A 27010-nucleotide genomic window follows, 5' to 3' on the forward strand; every position below is an offset into this window, starting at 1 on the left:
TGTTGGGACAGCTTAACTAAGGAAAATAATTTAGGCATATAAAATTTTACAGAAGTTTAATGCCATATGGTACTTTTGGGTGGAGCCATTTTAGATGTCTGAAGTCACTTTGTTAGAAACAAAAATCAGTCCTGCATAAAACCCAATTTTTAAAATCCTACCTAACCCATTTTGGATGTGAAAGCCTATAAAGACTATTCCACATGCTGTTTTCCTTGCCAAGTTTTTCCCAACTTAGTTGGGAACAGTCACAAAGATGTTTTTTCCTACCACATTCTGTAAAACAGATTTGAATGAGGGTGTATTTCTTTTAAGCTTTCATTTTGTTTTACATATTACTGAATTGGTGAATTTGTAAGACTTAAGATGATAGCAATGATACTTTGGTAGTTGTAGGATATATTTGTATTTAGTTTTAAAAAAATCTTTGACAAAGTTTATTCTTATTTTCTTTACTAACTTATGTAGTTATTCAACTTACTTGGGGCCAGTGCTCACAGTTCTAGCTACTGGCATATGATAAAGATAGAGTAATGAACAAAGCAGATGCAGTTCTTACTCTTGTGGACCTTAATAGATTATTGAGTATATTCATCTACAAATTTGATTATAGGACACATTTTGTGTTTAATAGTATGTTCTTTTGAGTGATTTTTTTTTCCCCCTGCTTACCCCTAGTGTCTATTGCATCGTAACTGTGTTGGCTTTATTTCTTTTAGTGTGGGATCCCAAAGTAGTAGGAACCGTTTATATACACTTTGTTATTGAATGTTACATTTTTACAGACACTTGTAATATATACGTAGTGTGGTAAATGGATGGATGGATATGTCATTTGAAATCATGTCCTTTAAAACCTAATACTATGTATAGAAACTACAGTAAACAGCTGCTCTCTAGTATCTTTAAGAATATGTACAAGCAGAACACTGTTTTTAGTAGTAGCCTAAAAGTATTTTGACTGTGACATTTATTCTCTTCAGAAATAATATCTCAAAAGAAGTTAAGGTAATACAGTATAACATAAGTTCTTTGGATACTTCTATATACAGTGAAATATAAATGGTTCCTTTTTTGGCTTAGGGAACATTTATATGTGTAGACTTTTGAAATTTATTAGTAAGTTAAACTATTTCATGCATAAAGTGGAAATTTGAAATTATTAGACCACTAATCCACTGGTCCAAGAACAAATTGGATATTTGACTTTTAAGTATTTTAAAAATTAAATGGGGGGTGTGGAAAGTTGTAGGAGGGGGGATAAAGAATTTCATTGTCTTTATACTGGATGCTGTGCTTAGAGCTTTTTCCATGTGTTGTCTTATGTGTGGAATGTAGAATTTAGTGGTTATTAGGATAACTAGAGTTTTTTACAGATTAGAGAACTGAGCTTATTTTTGGTTGATTTACCAAGGCTCTCCCACAAAGTTAATAAATGCTAGATTTGTTATTTGTGTCCAGGCTTGACTCCAAAGCTCTACATCTTTCCATTTCACTAAGCTTTCATAATAAATGTTCTACTATATGTTGGTAATACAAGAAAGCAATGTAAGTAGCGTATTTTATTTTAATTTTAGTACTAAAAACCAAATAGAATAATTTTATAGACACCTAAATTTGTCTTAAATGTTTTTATACATTCATTTATGCTGTAAGCATGTAGTTTGCTGAAGTAAATGGTCACAGACATACTATTTCAGTGTAACATAAGATAGGAGTGGAGACAAGTTGAGGATAGGCACAGGTTCTTTCTTATGAGAGTGTTAAAGCAACTTATGTTGCCATCGTAGCATTCTTAAGTTTTTGCAAAATTGTAACCTCTTGTCTACATCTGTAATGCCAGATGCTCATTGCTGAAGGAACTGGTCAATGTAGGGAACTGTAATTTTTCTTCAGGGAATTAATGTGTCTCTTTTGAATATCACAAAATAAGATAGCCTTGATGACTTTTTTCAACTTCACTTAAAAGTGATATTAAACCCACAAAATTTAAGAGACTACATTTAAGATGGAATCATGTTAAAATTAATTTTTTTTTTGTTTTAGCACTTTTTCAGCCATTAACTCCAGGCTCTCGAGAATTTGAAGATGTTCTAAATATTCTCCATTCATCTTACCTTGAGCCAACCTCAGTAACAAATTTTAACTACAAACGTGCTTGCTTGATACATAATGAGCTTTTGGAAAAGGAGGTATGTTTTGGTTTTTGTTTTTTTTTAGGACATGTAATTTATTGTATGTCAATTAAGGAGGTACGTTTTAAATTGTGCATATTGTAAGATTCTTCAGAACCAGTTAATAGTCTGGAAGTTGTTTTATGTTCCTTTTCTTTAAAAACGCTAGTTTTTAGGAAAGCCAAATTATGGAAAGGAAAACAAGTTTTAAATCACATCTTTTTTCTTCAAAGTATTGTTGATATAGCACTATTTATTTGTTCGGATAAGTTAATGTTCAATTATGTAAAATAACTTATTGAAAATGAATCTTAAACATAGGAATAGCTTACTGTATAATGGCTTAATTATAAACTTATAAGTCTCTTTGCTCTTTTAAGTGCATATTAATTAAATGAAATCTATAATTTATATTATGTCTAAATTGGAAGATAATTAATGAAATCAAATGTATATATTTTTTAGGATATGCTTAATTTTTTCCCCAGTTATTGCTTAGTAGCTGAATTTTCTTACTATCACTAGTAGAAATTCTTAGTGAAAAAGTGTAAACAAAGTTTCATGTACAAATTAGAATATTTTTAGGAAAAGCCAAAATGCATATTCTGAGATGATATAAATGAGATGTTTAGAAATATTTTATGTGTTTATTGCTTCCTAGTGCACATGAAATATTATTAATTATGTACTTTTGTGAGTTGGTTAACCCAGTGCTACCAGAATTAATTTTGAGAGAATCCATGAAGTTACTGGCTCCCCAAGAAAATTAAAACCTTGATAGTTTGATGTGGTTTCATGGTATGATAAGGGTTATTTATTAATTTTATATGAAAATTTAGTCTAATGATTAATCATATTACTGAACATTGGTAATTATTTGAATACTGCATATAAATCTATTAGATGTGAGCTCCATATTTTGAATGTATATCTGTTTGCTTGTATCTAAAAGTGAAAGTCAGTAACTTGCAGTTTAGTTATACTTAGACAAAGTTGTTTTTTTATCCTGGCAGTATGTATGGTACATGTCTTACATAGTTGGCATTGAGACTATAGTTTTAAAGAAATGGAACCTTTTCCGTGTCCTGATTGAGTTTATAGTCCAAAAGTTGATCATTCAGCAGAGATTTATTAAACCACCTACTGTATGCAGTGCATCATGTTAAGTAAACTGAGAGATCCAAAGGTAACTAAAACATGAACTTAAAAATCTGTGGGAGAGTTGGAATGTGGTAAAATTTTAGTAGAAATTTAGTTAAAATTGATAAACACTAGATGCTTATTTGATTATTATGAGGTAAAGAGCTAGTTATAAGGAAAAAATTGAAGCACAGAAAATACAGGGAGAGAAAAGATAATTTCTACTTTGGTTACATTTGGGATTTCTTAGGAATAAAATTACTGAAGCTCTTAGCTTGAAAGACATAATCACATACTAAGGAGTTGTTATAGATTTAGTTTTGTTTAGTTCACAGAAAAGCGAAGAGAACTGAAGTTTGATGGTCGTTTAGATAAAGAACTTTCAGAATCCTATGCATTTCTTATGGTTGATCGATACCAGGTAAGTGAACTCTTTATAAAAAACAATTTGAGGATGTTTCCATTGTTAAGTTACTAGTTTTGCAATGTAACAATACACTTGAAAATTATAAACTATTTTATAAGTTAGTGTAAATGATATGAGGTATAAATGGAAGAAATGATTTAGTAGGGCAAGGTATTTCATTGTCATGTAATTGCTTTTCAGATGTGCTTAAATTTTTTCTGACCAAACCCATTTTCTTTCCCTAGGATGTGCTTGATAATGAATAATTCTCCCTTTATTAAAATAGATTATATTCTATATTGTAGGTTATATGTGCTGGGAACTATTTTTTCTCCTTCAATTGAAGATGTTTAGGTGGAATTTTTATTTAAATATTTTGCCAGTTCTAATTCTCCCTAAAAGGGAATGTTTATATATGTGGGTGGCATGAACTCTGACTATCTGTCACACCTAGTATAAACAAAAATGGATTCCAGCTATGGTTACATTGGAAGCATAAGCCAGTTTCACATTGATATTTAGTCATAAAGTGTCATATATATAAAATTTCTGTAATGCAGAACCTACATAAGTTTAGAAGCTTGGGTTTTATAGAGCAACTTGACAAATTATCTTTTCATGTTTTTAATGTATTATGATTGTGAGATGAAGTGTTTTGTTTATTTAGGTCCAAAGCATATGTGAAAAAGGATTACAGGTGGGCCAGTCCAAAATAACAATTCTTGGCAGTCCTTCCATGGGTAATCTTTTTTTTTTTTCCCACTTATCTACTGTTGCCTTTTAAACATATTAATTTTGCTGCATTCCTTAAAATTAAATTTATGTATGCCTTGTCATGTTCCTAGAAAAGGAGGATAGTTTCAGGTTCTGTAATGTGAAACCGGTTTTACCCTTTGTTTCTGATTTTGCTTACTTCAGATTGATCAAAGATTATCTCTTTTTTTTCTTTTTTAAAGTCAGTCTAGTCCTGGTGATTTTGAGAAACTTAGACTTAGTTTCATGTTTCTGGTTCTTTTTGTTGTTTCTGTCTTGGTTAAATATCAGCTATCTTTACTGTCATTACATTTTTAAAGGTGTCATACCTTTTTTATCTCTTATCATTAGGTTAAATGTTTGGATTTTCTTTTTTGTATTTGTGCCCTTATTCAAATTCTTTAATTTTTCCCTCTTCACTAGGTATCTATCTTTCTAGGTATGCTGATTTATTACAAGCTAATCCTTTGGAACCTGGGGCAGTGGGCGATGTTGTTATTTTTAAAATAATGAAGGTAATTTTAACATTTACATTTCATATATCAAGGACATTTGATTTGGATTTTAGTTGGCCCTGTCTTTAGGAGTTTGATTAAATTAAAATCAGTCCTTGCTTAGTTTAGTATATAAAGATATTTTCGAGAGTGGTTTGCCATCTTTGATTTATTTGATTTCCTTCCCAAAGAAAATAAAGAGGGTAATACGTTGGTAATGTCGTTTAGGCTAGTGAACAGGGTTGTAAATGAAATTTTTATTTTCTTGTTATTAAGCACATTCAAACAGCACCTTTTTAGTTGTCATTTTTGGTGCTTCAATATTGGTAAAATGTGTTGAGTGTTACCAGGTATTAAAGGAAAGAACTGTTGTCATAGGTGATCTATATTTGGAGAAGTATTTTATAATGTTATATAGTCAATAATAAGTTTAGGTGGACTTAAAAGGTTTTGTCTATTTTAGGGTAAAATAAAGAGTATATACGACCCCATGGGTGTTAAAAGTCTGGAATCTGTATTAAGTAAAAGTGCTTTGGACCCAACACCAAAGCATGAATGTCACGTGTCAAAGAATGCCAATAGAGTTACATCACTTTTGGCTTACAGAGCCTATGAGCTTACTCAGGTAGGTGCTTGGATTCATTTCAGTGTTACGACTTCATATCTATTTGTCATCAAATCCTTTAATGTTTCCCTGTACCTTCTGCCACCACACCAGTCTAACCTCTGGTGTCCATGTAACACTACCGGAGTGTCTCTCACTGCTATTTATTCAGTGTTTTCAAGACAGCTCAGAAACATAGTGTGGCTTCCTAGACTTACAGAGTAATATTGAGATTCCTTAGTCTAGTTCTTTCTGTCAACCTGGTGTTTTGTATGATCGCTGCCCTCAACACACCTCATTTCATTTTGAAGCCTTGGCTTCTCTTGGCCTAGATTCTGGCCTAGAAAGATCTCCTGCCTAATAAAATACTACTCATCCTTTTTAAAGTTGAAAACCCTTGAATTACCATAATTCATGTAATTTTATGCTATTGATTTGATAGTTTTTTTATTTTAACATTTTTCTAAGATGCAAACTTAGAATTAAATTTTAAGCTTTAAAATGATAAACAGGAAAAAGTATATATTTGCCAAATTTTAGTCACTATGTTTTTATATGATGTTTGACTACAATTGCCCCCCCCCTTATCCTCAGGGTCCAAGGCTCCCAGTGGGTGCCTGAAACCACGGATAGTACTGAACTCTGTATGTATTATGTTTTTCCTATGCCTGCATACCTATGATAAAGTTTAATTTATAAATTAGGCACAGTAAGAGATTAATCACAATAATAATAAATAAGAACAATTATACTATAAAGTTTTTGTGGTCTCTCTCAAAATCTCACTGTGCTGTATTCACCCTCATGATGATATGAGGTGATAAAATGCCTACATGATGAGATGCAGTGAGGGGAATGATGTAGTTACTGTGGTGTAATGTTAGGCTACTGTTGACCTTCTGACCATTTGTCAGGAGGAACATCTTCTGGACTATGGTTGATCACAGAAGCTGAAACTGGAAAGCGAAACTACGTATATGGGGGGGACTATTGTATAAAGTAATGGGGAATTACTTTATAATAGAAACTTTATATAAAAAATGCATGCTATTTTTTAACAAATGTATAAAAAATGTATATAGCCAGATGGATTGTATGGGAAAAGGAGTGGTATGCTAACCCCCCTGGAGCTGTTCTTTTTTTTTTTCTTTCTTTAATCTTCACTTTATTTATAGAAAATAAATTTTGTTCTTGTTCCTTTTTTAACACTCAGTTGTAAGTGAAACTTTTTTTTTTAATTGAAGTATAGGGACGTCTGGGTGGCTCAGTCGGTTAAGTGTCTGCCTTCGGCTCAGGTCATGATCCCAGGGTCCTGGGATCCCTGCTTGTGTTCCCACTCCCCCTGCTTGTGTTACCTCTCTCGCTGTGTCTCTCTGTCAAATAAATGAATAAAATCTTTTAAAAAATAAATAAATAAATAAATTGAAGTATAATTGACTCTTTTTGAAGACTCTGAATGGGCAAGCAAGACATATTGTTGGGGCTTTTAGCAAAAATTATATTCACCAAAGTCATCTGGGCTGGCTCATTTGATGATTTTTTTTGGGCAGTAGTTGCAGAAGGTAGCAGTAACTTTTTCTTTTTCTTTTCCTTTTTTTTTTTTTTTTTTGAGGTAGGTTTTTCTAACAACCTGTAAACTAGCTTGATGTTTCCAAAAAATTTTCAGGCATTTTTAGAGCAGCAACAACATTGAAATCAGTAGTTTCCCAAGGGAATGGACTTTGAAGGACAATGCTTTGTTTATAAACTGGAGCATTCTTTTTAATGAAAATCACTAGTCTGCAAGTCACAAAACCCTAATGAATGTTGTGAATAGGTGAAGGGGAGAGGCAGATGGGTAGTAAGAAGAGAATTAACTACTTTTGTCACCTGTGTTCATAATCCCTTCCACCTCCTCTTTGCGGCTTGGTCTGCAGTTGGCACCAAGAATATGTTTTTCTTTTGAAATAATGAACAGGGGCGCCTGGGTGTCTCAGTCGGTTAAGCGTCTACCTTGGCTCAGGTCATGATCCCAGGGTCCTGGAATCAAGCCCCACATCAGGTTCCCTGCTCAGCAGGGAGTCTGCTCTCCTGCCTCCCCTCACCCCACCCCAGCTTGTACTTTTTCTCTCACTCATTTTCTCTCTCAAATAAAATCTTAAAAAAAAAAAAAATAACAGAATGCTAGATTTGGTTGAGATTGTGTCCTTAGCATTTTACTTTTTTCTATCAAATTGACTTTTCTGGGCTGACTTGGGAGCTTACAAATGTCCATTTGTAACATTTTTATGAGGAAATTTGTTGTACATTCCCAGGGGTCAGCTTTTAAGAAGTAAGCTTTTAGAGTACCTACTAGTGCATCTGAGATAGAGAAGTAGAATATTTTATATCATAAAATGAATATAAAGTACAAATTATTTTAAATAAATTGATAAGCAGTACTTAAAGATAGTTTCTGTTTGAGGTTTAAATGGTGTTATATTTCTCAAAAATCAGGGAAGTAAAGATTCTACTGTGTACATCTTGTTTTACAGAAGTTAATTTTGCATTTTCTTATTTTTAGTATTATTTTTATGAGTATAGCTTTGATGAACTCAGGCGAAGACCAAGACATGTATGTCCATATGCGGTTGTATCTTTTACTTACAAAGATGATATACAAACTCCAAAGTTTGTGCCTTCATCAAGGTAAGACTCATAAGTTTTAGACTTCATCCAGAATATTATCATCCAGAATATTATTTTACATGTCCTGCCCTGCCGAATTAGGAGGAACATTTTGTTTTCTTCCCATTTTTTTTCTTACCTGGCAGTTAATTAGATGCATGAGTGTTCATGATGACTTTTAAAAGGTCAGTGTGAAAAACATAATTTATGTGGAAATACAAACTAAAATTTACTTAAACCTCACCAGTTAACCCTTTTTCTCTTGATATTGAAGGTTTGCATAGTTGAGTAAAATGTAGTTTTTAAAAGTGAAATTTTATGTATTAGCGCTCCTAGAAATGGGGAGCTTCTATAAAAGATGCTCCAGTCCACCTCAAACCAACTAAAAAATCAAATGTTTATTAAGTAGTCTAGGCATTGATAATTTTAAAAGCTTCTAGGTGATTCTGATTTTTCGTCAATTGAGTACCACTGGTGATATCTTATAAGCTCTAATGTAAGGTGACAAAATACAAAGCAGTTTCCCTTATTTTTTTCCCATGTGGTGGTTCCAGAAAGTTGTTGGGAAAATTGATACCTATTAATTTAGAAATACTGTTTTAAAAAGCCACATTTCATGAAATACATACATTTTTTGAGGTCAATCTTTTCATTGGTTTTCCAGATCAAATCATGTCTTCCTTTAAGTTGAGATCCAGCACACTTTTTTCATGTCAGCAAATAACCCTGGTAACCATCCATCCATAGCCATTAAGTAGCAATTCATATGATATCCAGACACTGGTGATTTTCGTCTTTCTTGTGGCTCTGTATTTATGATTTCCATGATATATTTAAAATAGTGCCTTTCAAGAGTAATCTTTAAAGACACCCAGCACTTAATTATGAGGTCATACCTCCAGGAATAGTAACTGTCTTAATTTTCTTTGCCTCTTCTTTGATTCCATCTTTTGATCTCTGTATCATTTAAAACGAGCATTGATTGAACATCCTTGCTATACCATGAATGCTTCTGCCGTAGGGCCTCTGCATTTGCTGTTCTCTTTTCCCAGTTAGTGGCATCATTTAACTTAACACTTCTATGAGATCTCTCCTTAAAGGTGACCTTATCAGGGGCGCCTGGGTGGCTCAGATGTTTGAGCGTCTGCCTTCAGCTCGGATCATGATCCCGGGGTCCTGGGATCAAGTCCTGCATCTGGCTCCTTGCGCAGCGGGAAGCCTGCTTCTCTCTCTCCAACTCCCCCTGCTTTGCTTTGTTCCCTCTCTTGCCGTCTCTCTCTCTGTCAAATAAATAAAAATCTTAAAAAAAAAAGTGACCTTATCAGCAAGGTCTTCCATGATTTTTATTTTTAACCCCATACCCTTAGTTGCTTTGTCTATTTCTCCATAGCACTTAAAACCATCATCATCTGGTAAACTATATACTTAATTTTTGATTGTTGTTCTCTTCATGAGATTGTAAACTCTGTGAAGGCAGAGCCTTTGTTCATCCTAGTAATCCTGTTACCTAGAACTGTGCCTGGTAAATAATAGAAGCTTGGTAAATATTTATTGAATAGGTTTAATATTTAATATTAAACATTTAATATTTAATAAATAGGTTTAAATATATATTGAGGCTATTTCTTCATATCTCATCACCTATTAAAGTAATTCACAGAGACTTTAATGGACTCTTAACTCCTGATGACTTTTTGGGAAAAATAGCTCCCATAAATTTGTACAGATACGGTAATTTGAGCCAAATAACTGTTTGCTTCATGTAGACTTGGATCTATTAAATGTTATAATAAGTAGTTAATATGTTCTTCCTACTTGGATGAAGGACTTAATTTTCTTGTATATTACACCATTAAAAATAGCACTTATGTCAAGGTCCTGAATGTTAACTTTCTTGTTATCAGTCAGTAATGTTTTTCTTTTTTTGTTTTTGAATTTATTTATAGATCTAACAGTTTCAATGCAGATAGAAACACAGGTAAGATTCTTTTATTTCTTTCCTTTGGTTTTATAAATTGAAAAACTAAGCACATACAGTAAAAAATTAGTGTTTTGCTTTATTTTTATAATGAACAAAAATCTGCAAAGTCTGATAAAGGAGGTGAGGCCATGTTATGATGTAGCTTCAGCATTTGGTTGTTCAAGTATAAGGTCTCTCTTGGAAGCTAATACTGTGAATAGACCAAAGGATTAGCACTTGGATAAATATAAAAAAATAAACTTCACAACTCAGCTTTTTAAAATACTGTATTTATCAGAGGTTTAGGATTTGTAAGACCTAGAGAAGATTAAAAGCAGTACTGACATTTTCTGTCATCAAGTTTCTCCACAATGAAAAGAGTGAGTAGAGGGTGTGAGATGCTATTAGGAATTCATGTAGTTAACTGGATTTAATATAGTCTCTTTTGGGGGAAGTAAGAGGGCAGTAAATATATTGTCTTTGCTCTTTAACTTTCTGATATAAAGACATTTAGACAAATAAATTTGTTATTTTTTGCAGCTGGAATAACCCTGCAAGAGAAAAGATACTGAAACAAAAATCCTAATATTTGAACTCTCTTGTAAATAGAAATGTCATGGGTGTTTTTTGTTCATTTTGTTTTTTGTTGTTGTTGCTGGTCTTCTACTTAAACATTGTTTCTAGATATGTTTCCCTTATTTCTATCTAGTAAGCATGTATTTGCTTCTGGGCTGCCAGTGGCTGAATTGTGTTGTTATTCTTTTTATTTAGATAAATTTAACTACACCTTGTGGAAAGGACAGCTTTTAAATAAAGGAAAGCTTTTGTGTTATATTTCTCTGAGGTCAGCCACTCGTGCTTTTTTGCCTATCAAGCTGTAAGTACGTTATATTATAAGAAAATAGCAGTTAATGGTTGCTAACTATTCAGTTCCTTCTTTTGCTTTTGATTCTTATATTTAAATTTTACTTTGGTCCAAAAGAATATAAATGTTGATTTGTTTAAAAAAATTGATAACTTGGGAGACTTAGTTGGCAAAATGAGCCCTCTACTTTTCTGTCTTGGTTTGAGAGTGGGCTAAATAGTCATGCACATTTATGGCATAAAACTTTTTCTAAGTGATTTTAAATTTTAAAAAAGTGATTTTTCAGAGTTTTATCCTAATTAGATATATTTTTCATTTAGCAATTTGAACATGATAGACTTAGAAGTTATCAGTTCTTTGTTGGAAATGAATTTGATGTGGTGAGTGGAGTTAAAATTTATAGACTCTTTTCAGTCCTGTGCAGCATATATTGGAATAGAAAGGTCTAGAATGATCTTTTGCTACCACCCCAGTAAATATTATGGGCCTTCATAGATGTTTGAAGATTACTTTAACAGTTCATACTTGAACTTTTAATAAAAGGACAGCCTTTTATCCTTTTTGGTTTAGTAAAATTGGTGTATAGGATTAGCTTCTTGCTTAAAGATGGAAGGTTGGTGATATTGGCAGTCTTTTTTTCTACTTCTGTATATATCTGGACTTCCCATATCAAATCCTCTTTAGAGTCAACTATGATATTAATAAGTGTGCTCTGCTTTCCACCAAGATCCTCGTGTGGGCAGCGGAGGGGAGGAAATAACATTACTAGAGTTAAACATATAGGTAAGGCAAACATGTCTTTTCAATTTTCTTTCAGTCCTGAAAAGTTAGATGTTGAAACAGTTATGAGTATTGATCATCTGAAACAGAAAATCCCTCCAGCGCTGTTTTATAAGGAAACTTACTTAGGTCCAAGTGAAGGTAAGTAATTTAATTTTATTAAAATATATAAAAAGCAGATTTGACTTAATATTTACAGTGTATTTTTTCTTATGTCAGTTTTGAAGAATGGAATGTATTGCAGCCTTTATGAAGTTGTAGAAAAAACAAGAATTGGAAGTAACATGGAGAGTTTACTACAAAAACTAGAGAAAGAAAAACTTGTGAGTGAAAGGTTTTAAAATGTTCCTCATTCTCCCTTAGAAATAAGTATTTGAATAAGTGATCATATTGTTTCAGCTTATTTCATTTTTGCTTCTGAAAGTACCATAAAGTCTCTTTGTTGCAACTATTTAGTGAACAGTTTTACTGTGGTCTTTTTATTTTAGCCATGACGGTAGACCTTCTGCAAGCCAGTCTTCCCCATGAAGTATCTTTATTGTATTTTGTGATTGTGACAACAAATATTTATTGAATACCATTTTCTTATGCAGAGTTTATACTTCAGTAAAAAATGAGATAAGGAGACTATTCTTCTGGATTACAGTGATAAATGGAGTTCCTCAAATAGATATGGTTTGTTCCAGTAGAGACTGCCATATTTGAAGATTCATAAAGAGCAAGATGCTTGGTGAGGTTGAAAAGAAATAAAGCAACAATACTAGAGTAGTTGAGAGAAAGTGGTAGGACATGAGGCTAGAAAAGTGTGTAGGGGGCTGTGTCCTTCAGTGTTATGTAGGCAGCGTTCAAATGTTTGGAAGTTTGGATGTAATCCTAAGAGCAATTGGGTTTTAAAGGGAGTAGCATGAGATTTTGATTGTATGTGAGACATGATCACATCTGTGTTTTGGAAATTTATTTGGGTACTCTGTAGAGAATGAATTGAAAAGGGGAGATGAGGCAGAAAACTAGCATTACATTAGAGGGTGGTAGTCAGTGGAGGAGAAGGGTAAGAATGATGATATAAGAGGCTGATTTAAGAGATATTTACTAGATGTATCCAACAATAGATACTGATTTTATTGAATTTGGATAGAGGGATTAGGTCAGGCATCAGTTGTGATGGGTTCAGGAATGAACAGAAAATGAATACATGCTATTATGTGTAGTTTAGCTGAAAGGGAGGAGGTAGTTACGGAGGAGAGGGGCTCATGTTTAAATGTTGGTGGAACATTTCAGTAGAGAGGGGAAGAAGTATTTTGCACAGGTATGCCATGTGCAATACAAGTTTTTCAGCAGTTGACTTCCTTTTACTCCTCACTTTGTTGAGCCTCAATTTCCAGGTAGTCAAGTGGAGGTTAGTATCAATGATTTTCAGAACTTGAAACTGCATTTTTAATGGCTTTGTAGAATTTCATTGTATACATACATGTTTATGGGTGGGAGAGTCAAATTGTATGCAGAACTTATAGGCAGAGTTTATACACTTAGGAATTGGTGGATACCTAACAATAACTTTTTTTTTTTTAGATTTTATTGATTTATCTGAAGGAGAGAGAGAGAGCACAAGTGGGGGGCAGAGGGCGAAACAGGCTCTTTGCTGAGCAGGGAGCCTGGTGTGGGGCTCGATCCAAGGACCCTGGGATCGTGACCTGAGCTGAAGGCAGATGCTTAACCAACTGAGCCACCCAGGCGCCCCTAACAGTAACTTTTTGACTAACCAGCTAGAAATCTTTGGGCTAGGCATCTTAGAACACACACACATACACACACATGCACATTCACTACATATGAATATACTTTTATATTTACATTTCTTGTTTTCTTCTGAAATACAACTATTCCTCCTAATCAAAATCTATTTATTCCAGAGTTCAGAAAGTGAAAGTTTAGAGAGTAGGTTTGGATATGGTGAGATACTGGGTTATCCAAATCTGTTTGGTTCTTGCATTTCAGAAAATGAGTATTGAGTCTTGACAATGAGGAGTTTATCAGAAAATTATATCTGTTCCATTTCTAGTAGTGAGAATCAGGATAGGAAGATACTGGTATTTTATTCACCTGAGCAAATATTATATTAGGTTCTTGGAGGACTGGGTTTTCCCAGAATTAAGAAATAAAGTAAGATTCTGTATCTTAGAGGGCATGAGCATTCCAGAAGGATACACTATCTGAGTCTAATGGACCCTAGGTATTTTGTGTAACTATACCTTTTCCTACAAATCTCATTGGGAATTATTCTAACTATAGCTACTTTCGTCATAGTTCTAATGATGATGGAAGATGCATTGAGGACTGTTGGGTTCTCAATAATTTCATCTTTAGTATGTACACAACATACGGTATGGATCAGAGATTTAATGAATACCTCACAGTAATAAATATATTAGCCTTCCTTTGCCCTAGTCTTTAACCTTAGGGCATCCCAAAGAAAGACAGGTCAGTTATCCTATGCAAGTAGCTGGACATTCCACAGGCAAGGGATGAGGAAAAATGGTTTTTCTTTACTTATTAAAGGAAGGAGGCCACTATCTCCCTCCCCTCCTGGAAAGTTCTCCTTGAAAATAGTAATGAATATTAACTCCAACCCTGTAGTAAATAAATAAAATCTCTTCAGGAGGCACTAAGCCCTCTGGGACATCTCCCAAGTTTCTGGGACTCATTCATCCTTGAAATATAAATATTTAAATATAGGAACTAATCTGTGCTGTAACCTCTTGGCCCTCTTGTGTACTCACTCGGCACTTTCAGGGAGATAAGGGAAATTTAATTATCCTTTTCAATCAGAGCAGTTACTTAGGTAATTGGCTACAGATCTAATTCTGAAAATATGTGAGAAGTAAAATATTTCTGGGGGAAATGAAAGCAAACATTCCCTATCTTTATATTTACTTTTCTGTGTATCAGAAGGCTAGTTTTGGTGGAGGAGCACTGAGAAACCTTTATTTTATTTTATATTCAGAACTTGAAACTGCATTTTTAATGGTTTTGTAGAATTTCATTGTATACATACATGTCTGTGGGTGGGAGAGTCAAATTGTATGCAGAACTTGTAGGCAGAGTTTATACACTCTGGAAAATTTTATTTTCTCACAGAGAGATTTATAATATAAGTAAAATTATATTGAGCTGTCTTTTGGTAGAGGATAAGTTAATAATTCTTAAAACTAACTTAATATAAAGGAAAATGATGGATGTCCCTAAATTTGAATGTTATTTCTGATGTGAACATTCTATATGTGTGTATATATATATGTATATATTCTATATATTTCTTTGGGGTATGTATCTAGTATATTAGATTTATTATCTATAAGTAGAATTATTGAATCATAACATAAACACATGATTGGCTTTACAAGATAATGCGATACTGTTTTAAGTGTACCAATTTATATCCCCTACTACCAGCAAGTTCTCCTTAATTCACACAGTCACTGGTACAGTCAGACTGGCAAAATCTTGCCAATCTGGTAGTTATAAATTATTTTGTACTGTGATTTTAGCCTGTATTTTCCTGAAATATGAGTTGATCATCCTTTTATAAATTTATTTCTTTTAGTGTTCACTTGCCTATTTTTCCTTTGAGTGGCTTGTTTTCTTACTAATTGGAGGAATTTTATATATATTTTGGGTACTAATAACTGAGGTATGTGTGCTAGAATTTTTTTTCATAATCTGCTTGCCTTTTTACTTTATTCATGGTGTTTTTTTGAAGAACAGATGTTCTTAATGTTAATTAAGTTTATCTGCCTGAATGTTAAGCACTGTTTGTGACTTTAATAAATCTTTCCTTATCCCTAGATCTTACAGGTATTGCCCTAGGTTTTCTTGTGAATGTGTTATGATTTTGCCTGTGTGGTTTTTTTGTTTGTTTGTTTGTTTGTTTTGTGTGATATAATGTAGGAATCCAACTTCACTTTTTCCCAATATGAATAACAAGTTGTTCTGAACCATTTATTGAATAGTCCCGCCTTTCTCCACTAAGAAGCCTTGATAGGAGGTAGGGCCAACTGCCCCACTTTTCTCATTCTTTTAAGGAGTGTTTTGCTATTTGAGATTTAGCTTTTTTCAAAAATTTAAGTTTCAGCTTTGCTTTTTTAAAAAAAAATTTAGAATCAGCTTTTAAGTTTCCCCCTCCCAACCCCCTCTTCTCCCCCCAAAAAACCCTATTGGGATTTCTTAATTGGAGTTTTATTAAATCTATAGATCAAATTTGAGAGAATGGAGGTCTTTTGTGATACTGTCTTATCCATGAACAAGATTATCTCTTTACTCCTTTAGGGTATTCTTTTAATAGGGTTTTATAATTTTCTGGATATACATCTTGCTTAGTTTTTGTTCAGTTTATCCCCAGGCATCTTACTCTTTTTGATGCCATTATAAACAATATTTTCCATTTCAGTACATTTTCTGTTTGTTGTGTATATAAAAATGTAATTGATATTTATATATTTTATGTTAGATCAGTATATGAAATTTGAATAATTTTTCTTTACATTATTTGGGATTGCTGTATAGACTTATCTGGGAGCAACATTGTTTTGTTTTTCTCCTCTCTAGTCCTTAAGCTTTTTATTTCTCTTTCTTGTATTACTGTGTAACTAGGATCTCTAGTACAATGTTGAATAAAAGTGGTAGTTGTAGACATTTTCTTATCTTTTTGATTTTCCAAAGGAACATGTCTAACATTAACCACTAGGTAGGAAGTTTGCAGTAGGTTTTTCACAAACCTATTTATCAGTTTAAAAATTTTCCTCATTTTTTTTAACCATGATGGGTTTTGAATTTATTGAATGCTTTGGGGGGGCATTTATGAAGATGGTAATATGGTATATTGGTGCATTAGGGTTCTCCAGAGGAACAGAACTAGTAGGATGTACATATATAGAAAGATTTATTATAAAGAATTGGCTCACACAATTATTGAGGCTAAAAAGTTCCAAGATTTGCAGTCAGCAAGCTGGAGATTCAGGAGAGCTCATATGTTGCACTCATCCAGAAATACTCTCAGAAATAGCCAGAATAAAGTTTGACCAAATATTTGGACACCCTGTAGCCTGGTCAAGTTGACACATAAAATAAACCATCACATGTAGAATTTATCCTATAGACTTATAAGATGAATTCTATTTTATCTTTTCTCATATTAAACTGTATTTGTGTTGCTGGTTAAGAACACCAACTCCAGTGGCACCTGGGTGGCTCGGTTGTGTCTGACTCTTGATCTCAGCTCAGGTCTTGATCACATGGTCACGAGTTTGAGCCCCACCAGCATGGAGCCTACTTTAAAAAAAAACCCAACTCCGCTTTTTTTCTTTTTGAAATGCATGGTTTGGTTTGTGAATGTTTTGTTTAGGAATTTTGTATCTGTGATGATGAGTGACATTGACCTGCAGTCTTTCTTTCTCATATTGTCCTTGTCTAGTTTTTATATCAACGTTCTACTAGTTTCTCAGAATTGAATTAGGTAGTATTCCTCATTTTGCAAGATGAATGTATATATGATTAAAATCTGTTCTTTGGATGTTGGCTAGCACTTAACTGCAAAACTGTGTCTTCTATTTATGGATGACTTTAAAGTACTGATTTGATTTAATAGTTGAACTTTTCAGGTTTTCTATTTTTTCTTGGTTAAGTTTGGACATATGGTTTTGTTTGGTTTTTAAGAATTTGTCCATTTCTTCTGTGTTTTTGTGTTTATTGCGATAGTCATATAGTTTCTTATCAATAGCTGCTATGATCATAATTACATGATAATTTTTCATTTTGCTTTCCCTGTTTAATCACTTTCACCAGAGGTTTATTTTATTAGTCTTAAGAATCAAATTATGGTTTTAACCTTCTGTTATATCTTCTTTTTACTCTTTTACTAATTTTAACTGTTTTATTAACTTCTACCTTTGGAGGGTTCATTTTGTTATTTCTGCCTTTGGAAGTTGGAAAAATGATCAATGAATTTTGAATTCCAACCACTGCTTTAGTTGCATTCCCCCACAACTTTTAATATGTAGGATTTTCATTATCCTTCAGTTGTGTTTTTTAGTTTCCATTGTGATTTCTACTTTGACACATGGTGTAGAGGATTGTTTTTAAATTTCCTAATATATTACAGTACTTTTTTTTTGTTTTTTTCTAATTTAATTCTGTTATAATCAGAACAGGTGGTGATTGGAAATTTATTGATACTTGATCTAAAACTGACTTTGTTGTCAATCTTTGAACATGCACCCTTGGTAGATATGCAAAAAAAAAAAACAAAACACAAAAAAGTGTGTTCCTTAATTGTTAGATCCTCTGGGTTGACAGCTATTTTCTCTTAGTACTTTGTATTACACTATATTCTGGTTTCTATTTTTGTTGAGACGTCAGTTCTTAGTCTAATTATTATTTCTTTGTAGGTTGTCTTTTTTCTGGTTGCTTTTTTAATCTTCATCTTTGGTGTTTTGCAATTACATATCTAGGTGTAGATTTTTTTTTTAAGATTTTATTTATTTATTTGACAGAGAGAGGGGACACAAGCAGGGGGAGCGGGAGAGGGAGAAGCAGGCTTCCTGCTGAGCAGGGAGCCCAATATGGGGTTCGGTCTCCGGACTCTAGGATCATGACCTGAGCCAAAGGCAGACGCTTAACGACTGAGCCACCCAGGCGCCCCGAGGTGTAGATTTCTTATTTATCCAGCTTAGTGTATATTCTTTCATATCTTGATTTACATACTCATTTCTGTAATACAGTTACAGTTAGTTATTATCTGTTTATATTTCTCCTTCATTCTGTTTATACTGTCTAGGTTACTAGAACTATCATATGTCAGGTCTTTTCATTTTGTACTTGATGTCTGTGACCTTTTGTGTTTTATATCCACTTGTTTCTCTGTGTGCTGCATTCTGATTAATTTCATCATAGCTGTCTTCTAGTTGACAATTTTGTCTTTAGCTGTGTCTAATTTTGCTATTTAATTCATTCAATGAGTTTCTAATTTCACATATTTTTGATTTCTAAAAGTTAATATTTGATTATTCTTGATCTGCCTGTTTTTTTTTTAAGACAGATTCTTATTGTTTTTCAGAAATACTTACTGAGTACCTATTGTGTGCCAGGCACTGTTACAGGAGGTGGAGCTTATATTCTCATATTCCTTGGTATTTTTTTATCGAAATAAGCTTCACTGCTTTAGCCATTTTTTTAGTGTACACTTTTTCAGTGATTTTTAGTAGATTCCACAGTGTTGTGTAACCACCCCCACTATCTGTTTTCAGAACATTTTGATCACCCCAGAGAGAAACCTCATCCCCATTAAGCATATGCTCCGCATTTGTTCTCCTCCAGTCCCTAGTAACTATGAATCTACTTCTTTCTTTATGGATTTTTCTAGACATTTTATATAAGTGGAAACATGCAATATGTGCCTGGCTTCTTTCACTTAGCATAATAATTTTTTTTTTTTTTTTAAGATTTATTAAGGGGGTAGGGACAGAGAGAATCTTCAAGTAGACTCCCTGCTAAGCATGGAGGGCCCTACTTGGGGCTCGATCTCATGAACCATGCGATCATGACCTCAGCTGAAACCAGGAGTCAGTCGCTCAGCTGACTGAGTCACGCAGGCATCCCTCTTAGCATAATACTTTTAAGGTTCATCCCATGTTGTAGCATGTATCAGTACTTCATTCCTTTTCATGGCTGAACAGTATTTCCTCTTATGGATAATACCGCATTTTGTCCATCAATTGTTTCCATTCTTTGACTGTTATAAATAAGCCCCTATGAACATTTGTGTACCAGTTTTTGTGTGAACATGTCTTCAGTTCTACCAATTATTTCTTTAAGCCGCTCATAGCCTGTTGTTTTATATGTTACATCTATAATTCTCATTTGAAGTCTTTGGGTATTGGAATCTATTGTTTCTGCTAAATCTCACTTTGGGTAGTTTATTTCCTCCTAGGTTGTGAGCTTGCTGTTTTATATTTTTAAAACATTTTTTTAAGACTTTATTATTCTTTTAGTTTTTATGTAAATTCAAGTTAGTTAACTTACAGTGTAGTATTAGTTTCAGGGGAAAGATTTTATTTTTATTTATTTTAGAGAGAGAATGTGAGCAGGGTGGAGGGGCAGAGGGAGAGGAGAGAGAATCTCAAGCAGACTCACTGCGGAACATGAAGCCTGGCAGGGAACTGGATCCCAGGACCCTGAGATCATGACCTGAGCCAAAACCAAGAGCCAGACTCTTAACCAGCTGAGCCACCCAGGTGCCCTGGAAAGATTTTAAGTAATCTCCATATCCAACATGGGGCTTGAACTCACAACCCCAAGATCAAGAGTCACACACTCTACCAACTGAGCCAGCCAGGTCCCCCAACATTTTTGTTTTTGTTCCATGTGACCTGTAATGTTTATCCGAAAAGTCAAAATAGTAGAATCAAATAATAAAAATTGGCAGACGGGGTTAATACTGTTTTCTGAGGGGAAGAAAACAGTAAGGTGTGATAGAGGCAGCAGAAGCACGGAGTTCATAGGTGTTTCTTTCCCCTACAGCATTTAAAGTGTTTCTGGGAGCTAAAGGCAAAGATACTACTGTTAGGGCCTCTGTCTGCCGGAGTGTTGTTTCTGTTTGTGGATTCCCTGTGGGCCATGGGTCTCTGAGGATGTTGAGCCTCCTTAGAAGACAAGGGTCTTTATGACACTGAGTCAATGGAATTTTTAAAAACCTGGTATTAGAGTGGGTGAAACATTAATCATTTTTTCCTTAATGACCACAAAACATGAAAATCTTACTCATGCTTACCAGCTTCATGTTCTGACAAACCAAGAGTTGGGTAAAATGTTAAAAGTAAATGTTAAAAGTAAATGTAAAATGGTAAAAAACATGTAAAATGTTTTGGGGGTACGCAGGTGGCTCAGTAGGTTAAGCGTCTGACTCTTGATCAGGTCATGGTCTCAGGGTTGTGAGATCCAGCCCCGGGTCAGGCTCTGTGCTCAATAGGGAGTCTGCTTGAGATTCTTTCTGTCCTCTGCCCCCACTGCCCCCGCACCCCTGTGCATGCTCTCTCTCAAAATAAATACATAAAAAATGTTTTGGACATAAGTATTTAAGTTTGAAACAAGAATTTTGGATGTACATTGTCCATCTTCTGGCTGTTCAGTGTTTTTATTAAATGTAAGTTGATAGCAGTCACTTTTTGTCCATTAAATGATGGGTTCTTACACAGACTTTGTTTATTGGAATTGTTTAATAGGAACTTAGGTAGCACATACTTCCTTTCAGAGCCCAGATAACCTTTTGTGTTCACCTGTCATACTTAGATCTTCCTTTATTTCCCCTTTCTTTAATCAAAAACATACTGTGAACGATTGTAGTAGCTCATGAACTTTCTTTGCATTACACTGTTTTCTTTCCCCCTCCTGCACAGCGCTGTTGAGGTTTTTTTGTTGTTGTTTTTTGAACTTCAGTTCAAAAGGGTATATACTTTTTTAAAAAATTTTTTTAATTAACATATAATGTACTATTTGTTTCAGGTCTGTGATTCATCAGTCTTACACAATTCACAGCGCTCACCATAGTACCTACCCTCCCCATTGTCCATCACCCAGCTACCCCATCCCTCCCACCCCTCTCCACTCCGCAACCCTCAGTTTGTTTCCTGAGATTAGGAGTCTCTTATGGTTTGTCTCCCTCTCTGGTTTCACTTGTTTTATTTTTCCCTCCCTTCCCCTGTGATCCTCTGTCTTGTTTCTCAAATTCCTCATATCACTGAGATCATATGATACTTAACCTTTCTCTTATTGACTTATTTCGCTTAGCATAATACCCTCTAGTTCTGGCCATGTCATTGCAAATGGCAAGATTTCGTTTTTTTTTTTTTTTTTTTGATGGCTGCATAATATTCCATTGTATATATATACCACGTCTTCTTTATCCATTCATCTGTTGATGGACATCTAGCCACTTGCCATAGTTTGGCTATTGTGGACATTGCTACTATAAACACCAGAGTGCACGTGCCCCTTCAGATCACTACATTTGTATCTTTGGGGTAAATACCCAGTAGTGCAATTGCTGAGTCGTAGGGTAGCTCTATTTTCAACTTTTTGAGGAACCTCCATACTGTTTTCCAGAGTGGCTACACCAGCTTGCATTCCCACCAGCAGTGTAGGAGGGTTCCCCTTTCTCCATATCCTCACCAACTTCTGTCGTTTCCTGACTTGTTAATTTTAGCCATTCTGACTGGTGTGAGGTGGTATATCTCATTGAGGTTTTGATTTGGATTTCCCTGATGCCAAGTGATGTTGAGCACTTTTTCAGTGTCTCTTGGCCATTTGGATGTCTTCTTTGCAGAAATGTCTGTTCATGTCTTCTGCCCATTTCTTGATTGGATTATTTGTTCTTTGGGTGTTGAGTTTGATTAAGTTCTTTATAGATTTTGGATACTAGTCCTTTGTCTGATATGTCATTTGCAGTTATCTTCTCCCATTCTGTCAGTTGTCTTTTGGTTTTGTTGACTGTTTCCTTTGCGGTGCAAAAGCTTTTTATCTTGATATAGTCCCAGTAGTTCATTTTTGCCCTTGCTTCCCTTTGCCTTTGGCGATGTTTCTAGGAAGAAGTTGCTGCGGCTGAGGTCAGAGAGGTTGCTGCCTGTGTTCTCAAGGATTTTGATGGATTTCTGTCTCACATTTAGGTCTTTCATCCATTTTGAGTCTATTCTTGTGTGTGGTGTAAGGAAATGGTCCAGTTTCATTCTTCTGCATGTAGCTGTCCAATTTTCCCAACACCATTTGTTGAAGAGACTGTCTTTTTTCCATTGGACATTCTTTTCTGCTTTGTCAAAGATGAGTTGACCATAGAGTTGAGGGTCCATTTCTGGGCTCTCTATTCTGTTCCATTGATCTGTGTGTCTGTTTTTGTCAAGGGCATATACTCTTTTAAGGGCATCCCTGGCTAACCTGGCATTCTTGTCTTTTTACAATCGAGCCCACAATCTTTCCTTCTAGACTTGTATGTTTGTCCTAGTCTGTCATCACCCTTTTGCTAGTCAGAAGTACTCCAATGCCTGCAAACCATTCATCAGTTATAACTCTGCCTTTGCTCATGATGTTGACTCTATTGAAATGTCCTTCCCATAATCTTAGGCTCTTGGCAGTGTTCCCATCCTTCAAAATCCACCTGTTGGCAGTGTTTCCATTCTTCAAAATCCACCTGAAGTACACTCAGTATCTTTTCCAACTATAAACTATATTTTTTCTCTTCCTGTTGTTTTGTGTATCTTTTTGAGAACTTTTCTGTCTTGAATAATTATTGATATTTCTTGTGTTACTCTCTCCACCCAGTTATAAATTTCTCATGATCAAGGCTCTTGTGTTGCTTGTCTTTGAAGTTATTTCTGGCAAGGCAAATTGCCTTAGGTTGAAAGGTGTTCATTAACTAGGTGAAGAACTAGATTATAGCAACACATTTCATTTGAGATTAGCTTGAACTCACGAAAGGTAATGTTTGTGCTATACTTGTTTTATACCCCCCAACATCTAGCACACTGCCTTGGCAATTAATAACATGTCTTTTGAATTGTTGAGGAAGATATTTGAAGTCTTTAATTTGGTCCTTGTATTTTAGTGTCAAGGAAAAATCAAGTTGGTTTCACAGTTAATTAGGGAAATTTATTCAGTAATATTTTCTTGTTTTTACTTGTATGAAAACTAGGGAATTTTTGTTTGATTGGAAATCTGTTAATCAGAGTTGGTAGAGTTTTTAATTTGGTAACAATATTTTTCCTAAAGAAAGACTATCAATAACTTGTTTTCTTTATAATTATTAGAAACTGCTATGTGCCTGCCTTATGATGAGTAATAATGAAGCGGATTCAAATTCTTCCCTCTTCCCAAAAATGCAGGTTCTTGTTAAACCTTTGGGAGACCGCGGCTACCTTTTTCTTCTCTCTCCTTGTCAAATGGTTTCTCCATATGGTAGGTGATCTCTTTAATTTTTACAATTCTTTTTAAATTTTTTTGTTAGAACATATTGCTAATCAGTTTGGCTTCTGTTTTTTTAGAACATCAGACTGCCAAGTCTCGAGTGCTACATGCTTTATTTCTTTTTCAAGAACCTAGAGGCATAGTTACTTGTAAGTTCTTTGAATATCTATCAAGTCACTGATACTTACATTTCATTGAAATTTTCCAGATAACTCAGTAAACATTTTGTTTCTTATATCATATTTTGGGAAATACTGGGGGTATTAAGAGGTATTAGCAAAATAAAACAAATTATATATGACCTGATTATTTTTTAGTGGAAAATTTTTGGATGTTACCATTGTTTTCGCTAAATAAACATTGATTGTAATTATTAAAGTACCGTAGTGCCTTCGTTTTCTAGGGTTTTACATTATTAGAATTTTTTAGCTGAGTTCATTTTTGCATTCAAATTTTAGCAACAATAAAAGGATCATGTGCTAGGTTAAATTTAGGCCATTTAAAATTAAAAAAAATTTTCACACTGGTAGAGAAAATTTGCTATTCACTGTTTCTAAGAACATGTTTCAGTGCTATATTAAGGTAAAATTCACACTGATGGGTTTCATTGTTAGATTAAGAATGACATTTTCAATTGTAGCCACTTGGTGTTTAGATATCTGCTATGGGGATAGAACATTAATGTAAAGTTAAACTTATTACAGTATAGCAGGAAGGAGTGACATTGCTATCAATTGCAGGATTCTCTTGCTAGGAGCCTCAGATTTTGCCTTGCTTCTTTATTTCTCCTTACATTTTGCTTTGCCACCAGTTGAATGCCTAGGGACAATAAGAAATGAAGATCTTCAATGAGTGGGTGTTTTTCCCTTTAAGAACATCTCCTACAATTTTGTTTTAGTTTCTTATTGTCCTGTTTTTAGAAGCAGTATTCTTCATTTATTTCTATATTACATATATGTATCAGGGTGTACATACTCCTGGTTTGGTTTACCATTAATGTATGAATGTTGTTGCATTTCTTTGACAAAATGTAGATCTGTGTTTGATTCTTAATTGCTAACATGGTTTGTTTTTTTGTTTGTTTACAGCACAAAAAGGTTCAACTAATGCAGCACCACAGAAGAGACATGAGAGCATGACAGATGTATTAAAAATAACTCAGTTTTTACAGTTTGCTTTGATTCAGTGTCGAAAGGAATTCAAAAATATAAATACTATAAATTTTCATTCTGTTGTTGAAAAGTATGTAAATGAATTTTTTAAGCGAGGTTTTGGTTCAGGTAAACGAGAGTTTATCATGTTTCCATACGATTCACGATTAGATGATAAAAAATTCCTATACTCAGCTCCAAAAAATAAATCCCATATTGATAATTGTTTGCATGCCTATATTTTTCGGCCTGAAATGTATCAGTTACCAATTTGTAAATTAAAAGAGCTTTTTGAAGAAAATAGGAAACTTCAACAGTTCAGTCCACTCTCAGATTATGAAGGCCAAGAAGAAGAAATGAATGGTACAAAAGTGAAATTTGGAAAACGAAATAACTCAAGGGGTGAAACTATTATACCTAGAAAGCAGAAGTCCTCTCACTCTTTGGATTATGATAAGGATAGAGTCAAAGAATTGATTAATTTAATTCAGTGTAGGAAAAAAAATGTGGGTGGGGACTCAGACACAGAAGATATGAGAAGCAAAACTGTCTTGAAGAGGAAGCTTGAGGATCTACCTGAAAATATGAGAAAGCTCGCCAAAACCAGTAATTTATCTGAAAATTGCCATCTGTATGAAGGTAAAAATACCAGGTTGCTTTTACACAGTGTAAAAATAACAACCAAAAATATAGTAAAGTAGTTCTGTCCTTTCCCCTAGTACAGGGGTCTGCAAGTTACAGGGGTCTGCAAGTTAGTAATCCAGCCTGTCCCCTGTTTTTAGTAAAGAAAGTACATCAGATTTCTGAATTGTGTAGCTTAGGCTAATATGAGGAAAATGAAGTATGCTTGGCTGTTATCCTGTTAATTGGAGTTCTTGTCCTTTTATATCCTATTAACTTTATTATTGGGAAAGTACATTGAATATTGGGTTCTTTTAGCATATTGCTTAGTGTAAGGAACCTTCTGAGCTTTAAAATTCGATCTCTTAGATGCATCCACATATTTTTCTACCCCAGGAGTCAGTCCAGTAATATGTTTGGCTTTTTTTTCTATTTTTCTTTGTTTTAGTTGACAGTTAAAGACAGAAATGGGAGACCCTTCTTTTAAGTGTGTGTTTCAATATTGCAAGTATTCTAAAACATTTTTTCATCTAGATTTTTAATATCTTAACACTGCTAAAATAAGCATGAAATGTCTTCTTTGAGTTCATGGACTTTTGAATTTTGTGCTGCTGCTGTTTTTGTTTATAGCAGATAACAGTATTCCATCCCTGTTTCTTACTAAGCTGTTTTACTTGTATATGTTCAAATTCAGTGTGTCTCAGAACTGACTAGGTTAAATCAGTGTTTTTTTACTGTTCTCTTAGCAATCAGTGCTTGTATCCTCAGTTACTTTTCACTTATCTGCTCTCCTTTACTTCCTCTCTTTCTGCACATATGGTAGCCAGTGGCCACGTGTTATTTAAGTTTAAATTAAAAAATAATTCATTTCACGTATTATACTTGGAACATTTCATAAACCATACCACTGTATTGAAATAGCACAGATAGAGAACATTTCCATCATTGCAGAAAGTTCTGTTTGACAATGCTGTTGTCTTCAGTAACTTTCAAGTGTTTTTCTTTACTTGACCTGTGTTCTCTTTTTCTTTCCAACATTTTCATCTTGTTCTTAACCTCTTGGGTGGCTTTCCTGGCATCTGTCAACCATTTCAATCTCATGTTCTTCCAGTCTCAGCTTCGTATTCGTCTTTTCAAAAGTTTTTTATAGATTGGCCATGTCCCACCTGGGTAACCATGTTTCCCATTCTTTTTTCACATATTCCTTGATTAGGGTTCATCTCTCTCCTCAGAATATGTCATAGTCAGCCCTTTACACTCCTCTTTCTTCCTGAAGCATCTTTCATTTCTCTCAAGCCGCATATCTTTGCAGTTCAGATCCCTCCCTAGATTTATGGCTGTTCTACTTGATGGTTTCTATTTCCTTTAGCTTACGCCATGCTGTACCTATTGACATTTACTGATCTGCACTGT

At 34.1% G+C, this 27010-nt stretch overlaps 1 protein-coding gene across 7 annotated transcripts in view; it reads left to right on the forward strand.

Annotated features, from left to right (window-relative positions):
* The window catches only part of TASOR (transcription activation suppressor), a 53918-nt gene that overhangs the window by 6521 nt on the left and 20387 nt on the right, over nt 1-27010 (forward strand). For all 7 annotated transcript variants that reach the window (XM_028110432.2, XM_028110433.2, XM_028110435.2 and 4 more), the window contains exons 2-14: nt 2047-2192; nt 3643-3735; nt 4388-4460; nt 4897-4988; nt 5431-5592; nt 8114-8238; nt 10164-10195; nt 10949-11054; nt 11860-11963; nt 12042-12145; nt 23744-23816; nt 23903-23974; nt 24914-25615. In XM_028110432.2, the coding sequence (XP_027966233.1) occupies nt 2047-2192; nt 3643-3735; nt 4388-4460; nt 4897-4988; nt 5431-5592; nt 8114-8238; nt 10164-10195; nt 10949-11054; nt 11860-11963; nt 12042-12145; nt 23744-23816; nt 23903-23974; nt 24914-25615 (1884 nt within the window). The remainder of the gene's footprint in view (nt 1-2046; nt 2193-3642; nt 3736-4387; nt 4461-4896; nt 4989-5430; nt 5593-8113; nt 8239-10163; nt 10196-10948; nt 11055-11859; nt 11964-12041; nt 12146-23743; nt 23817-23902; nt 23975-24913; nt 25616-27010) is intronic.

The sequence above is a fragment of the Eumetopias jubatus genome, unplaced genomic scaffold (genome assembly GCF_037043125.1).
Source record: "Eumetopias jubatus isolate StellerSeaLion01/CBP00866 unplaced genomic scaffold, mEumJub1_p1.0 scaffold_1, whole genome shotgun sequence".
NCBI lineage: Eukaryota > Metazoa > Chordata > Mammalia > Carnivora > Otariidae > Eumetopias > Eumetopias jubatus.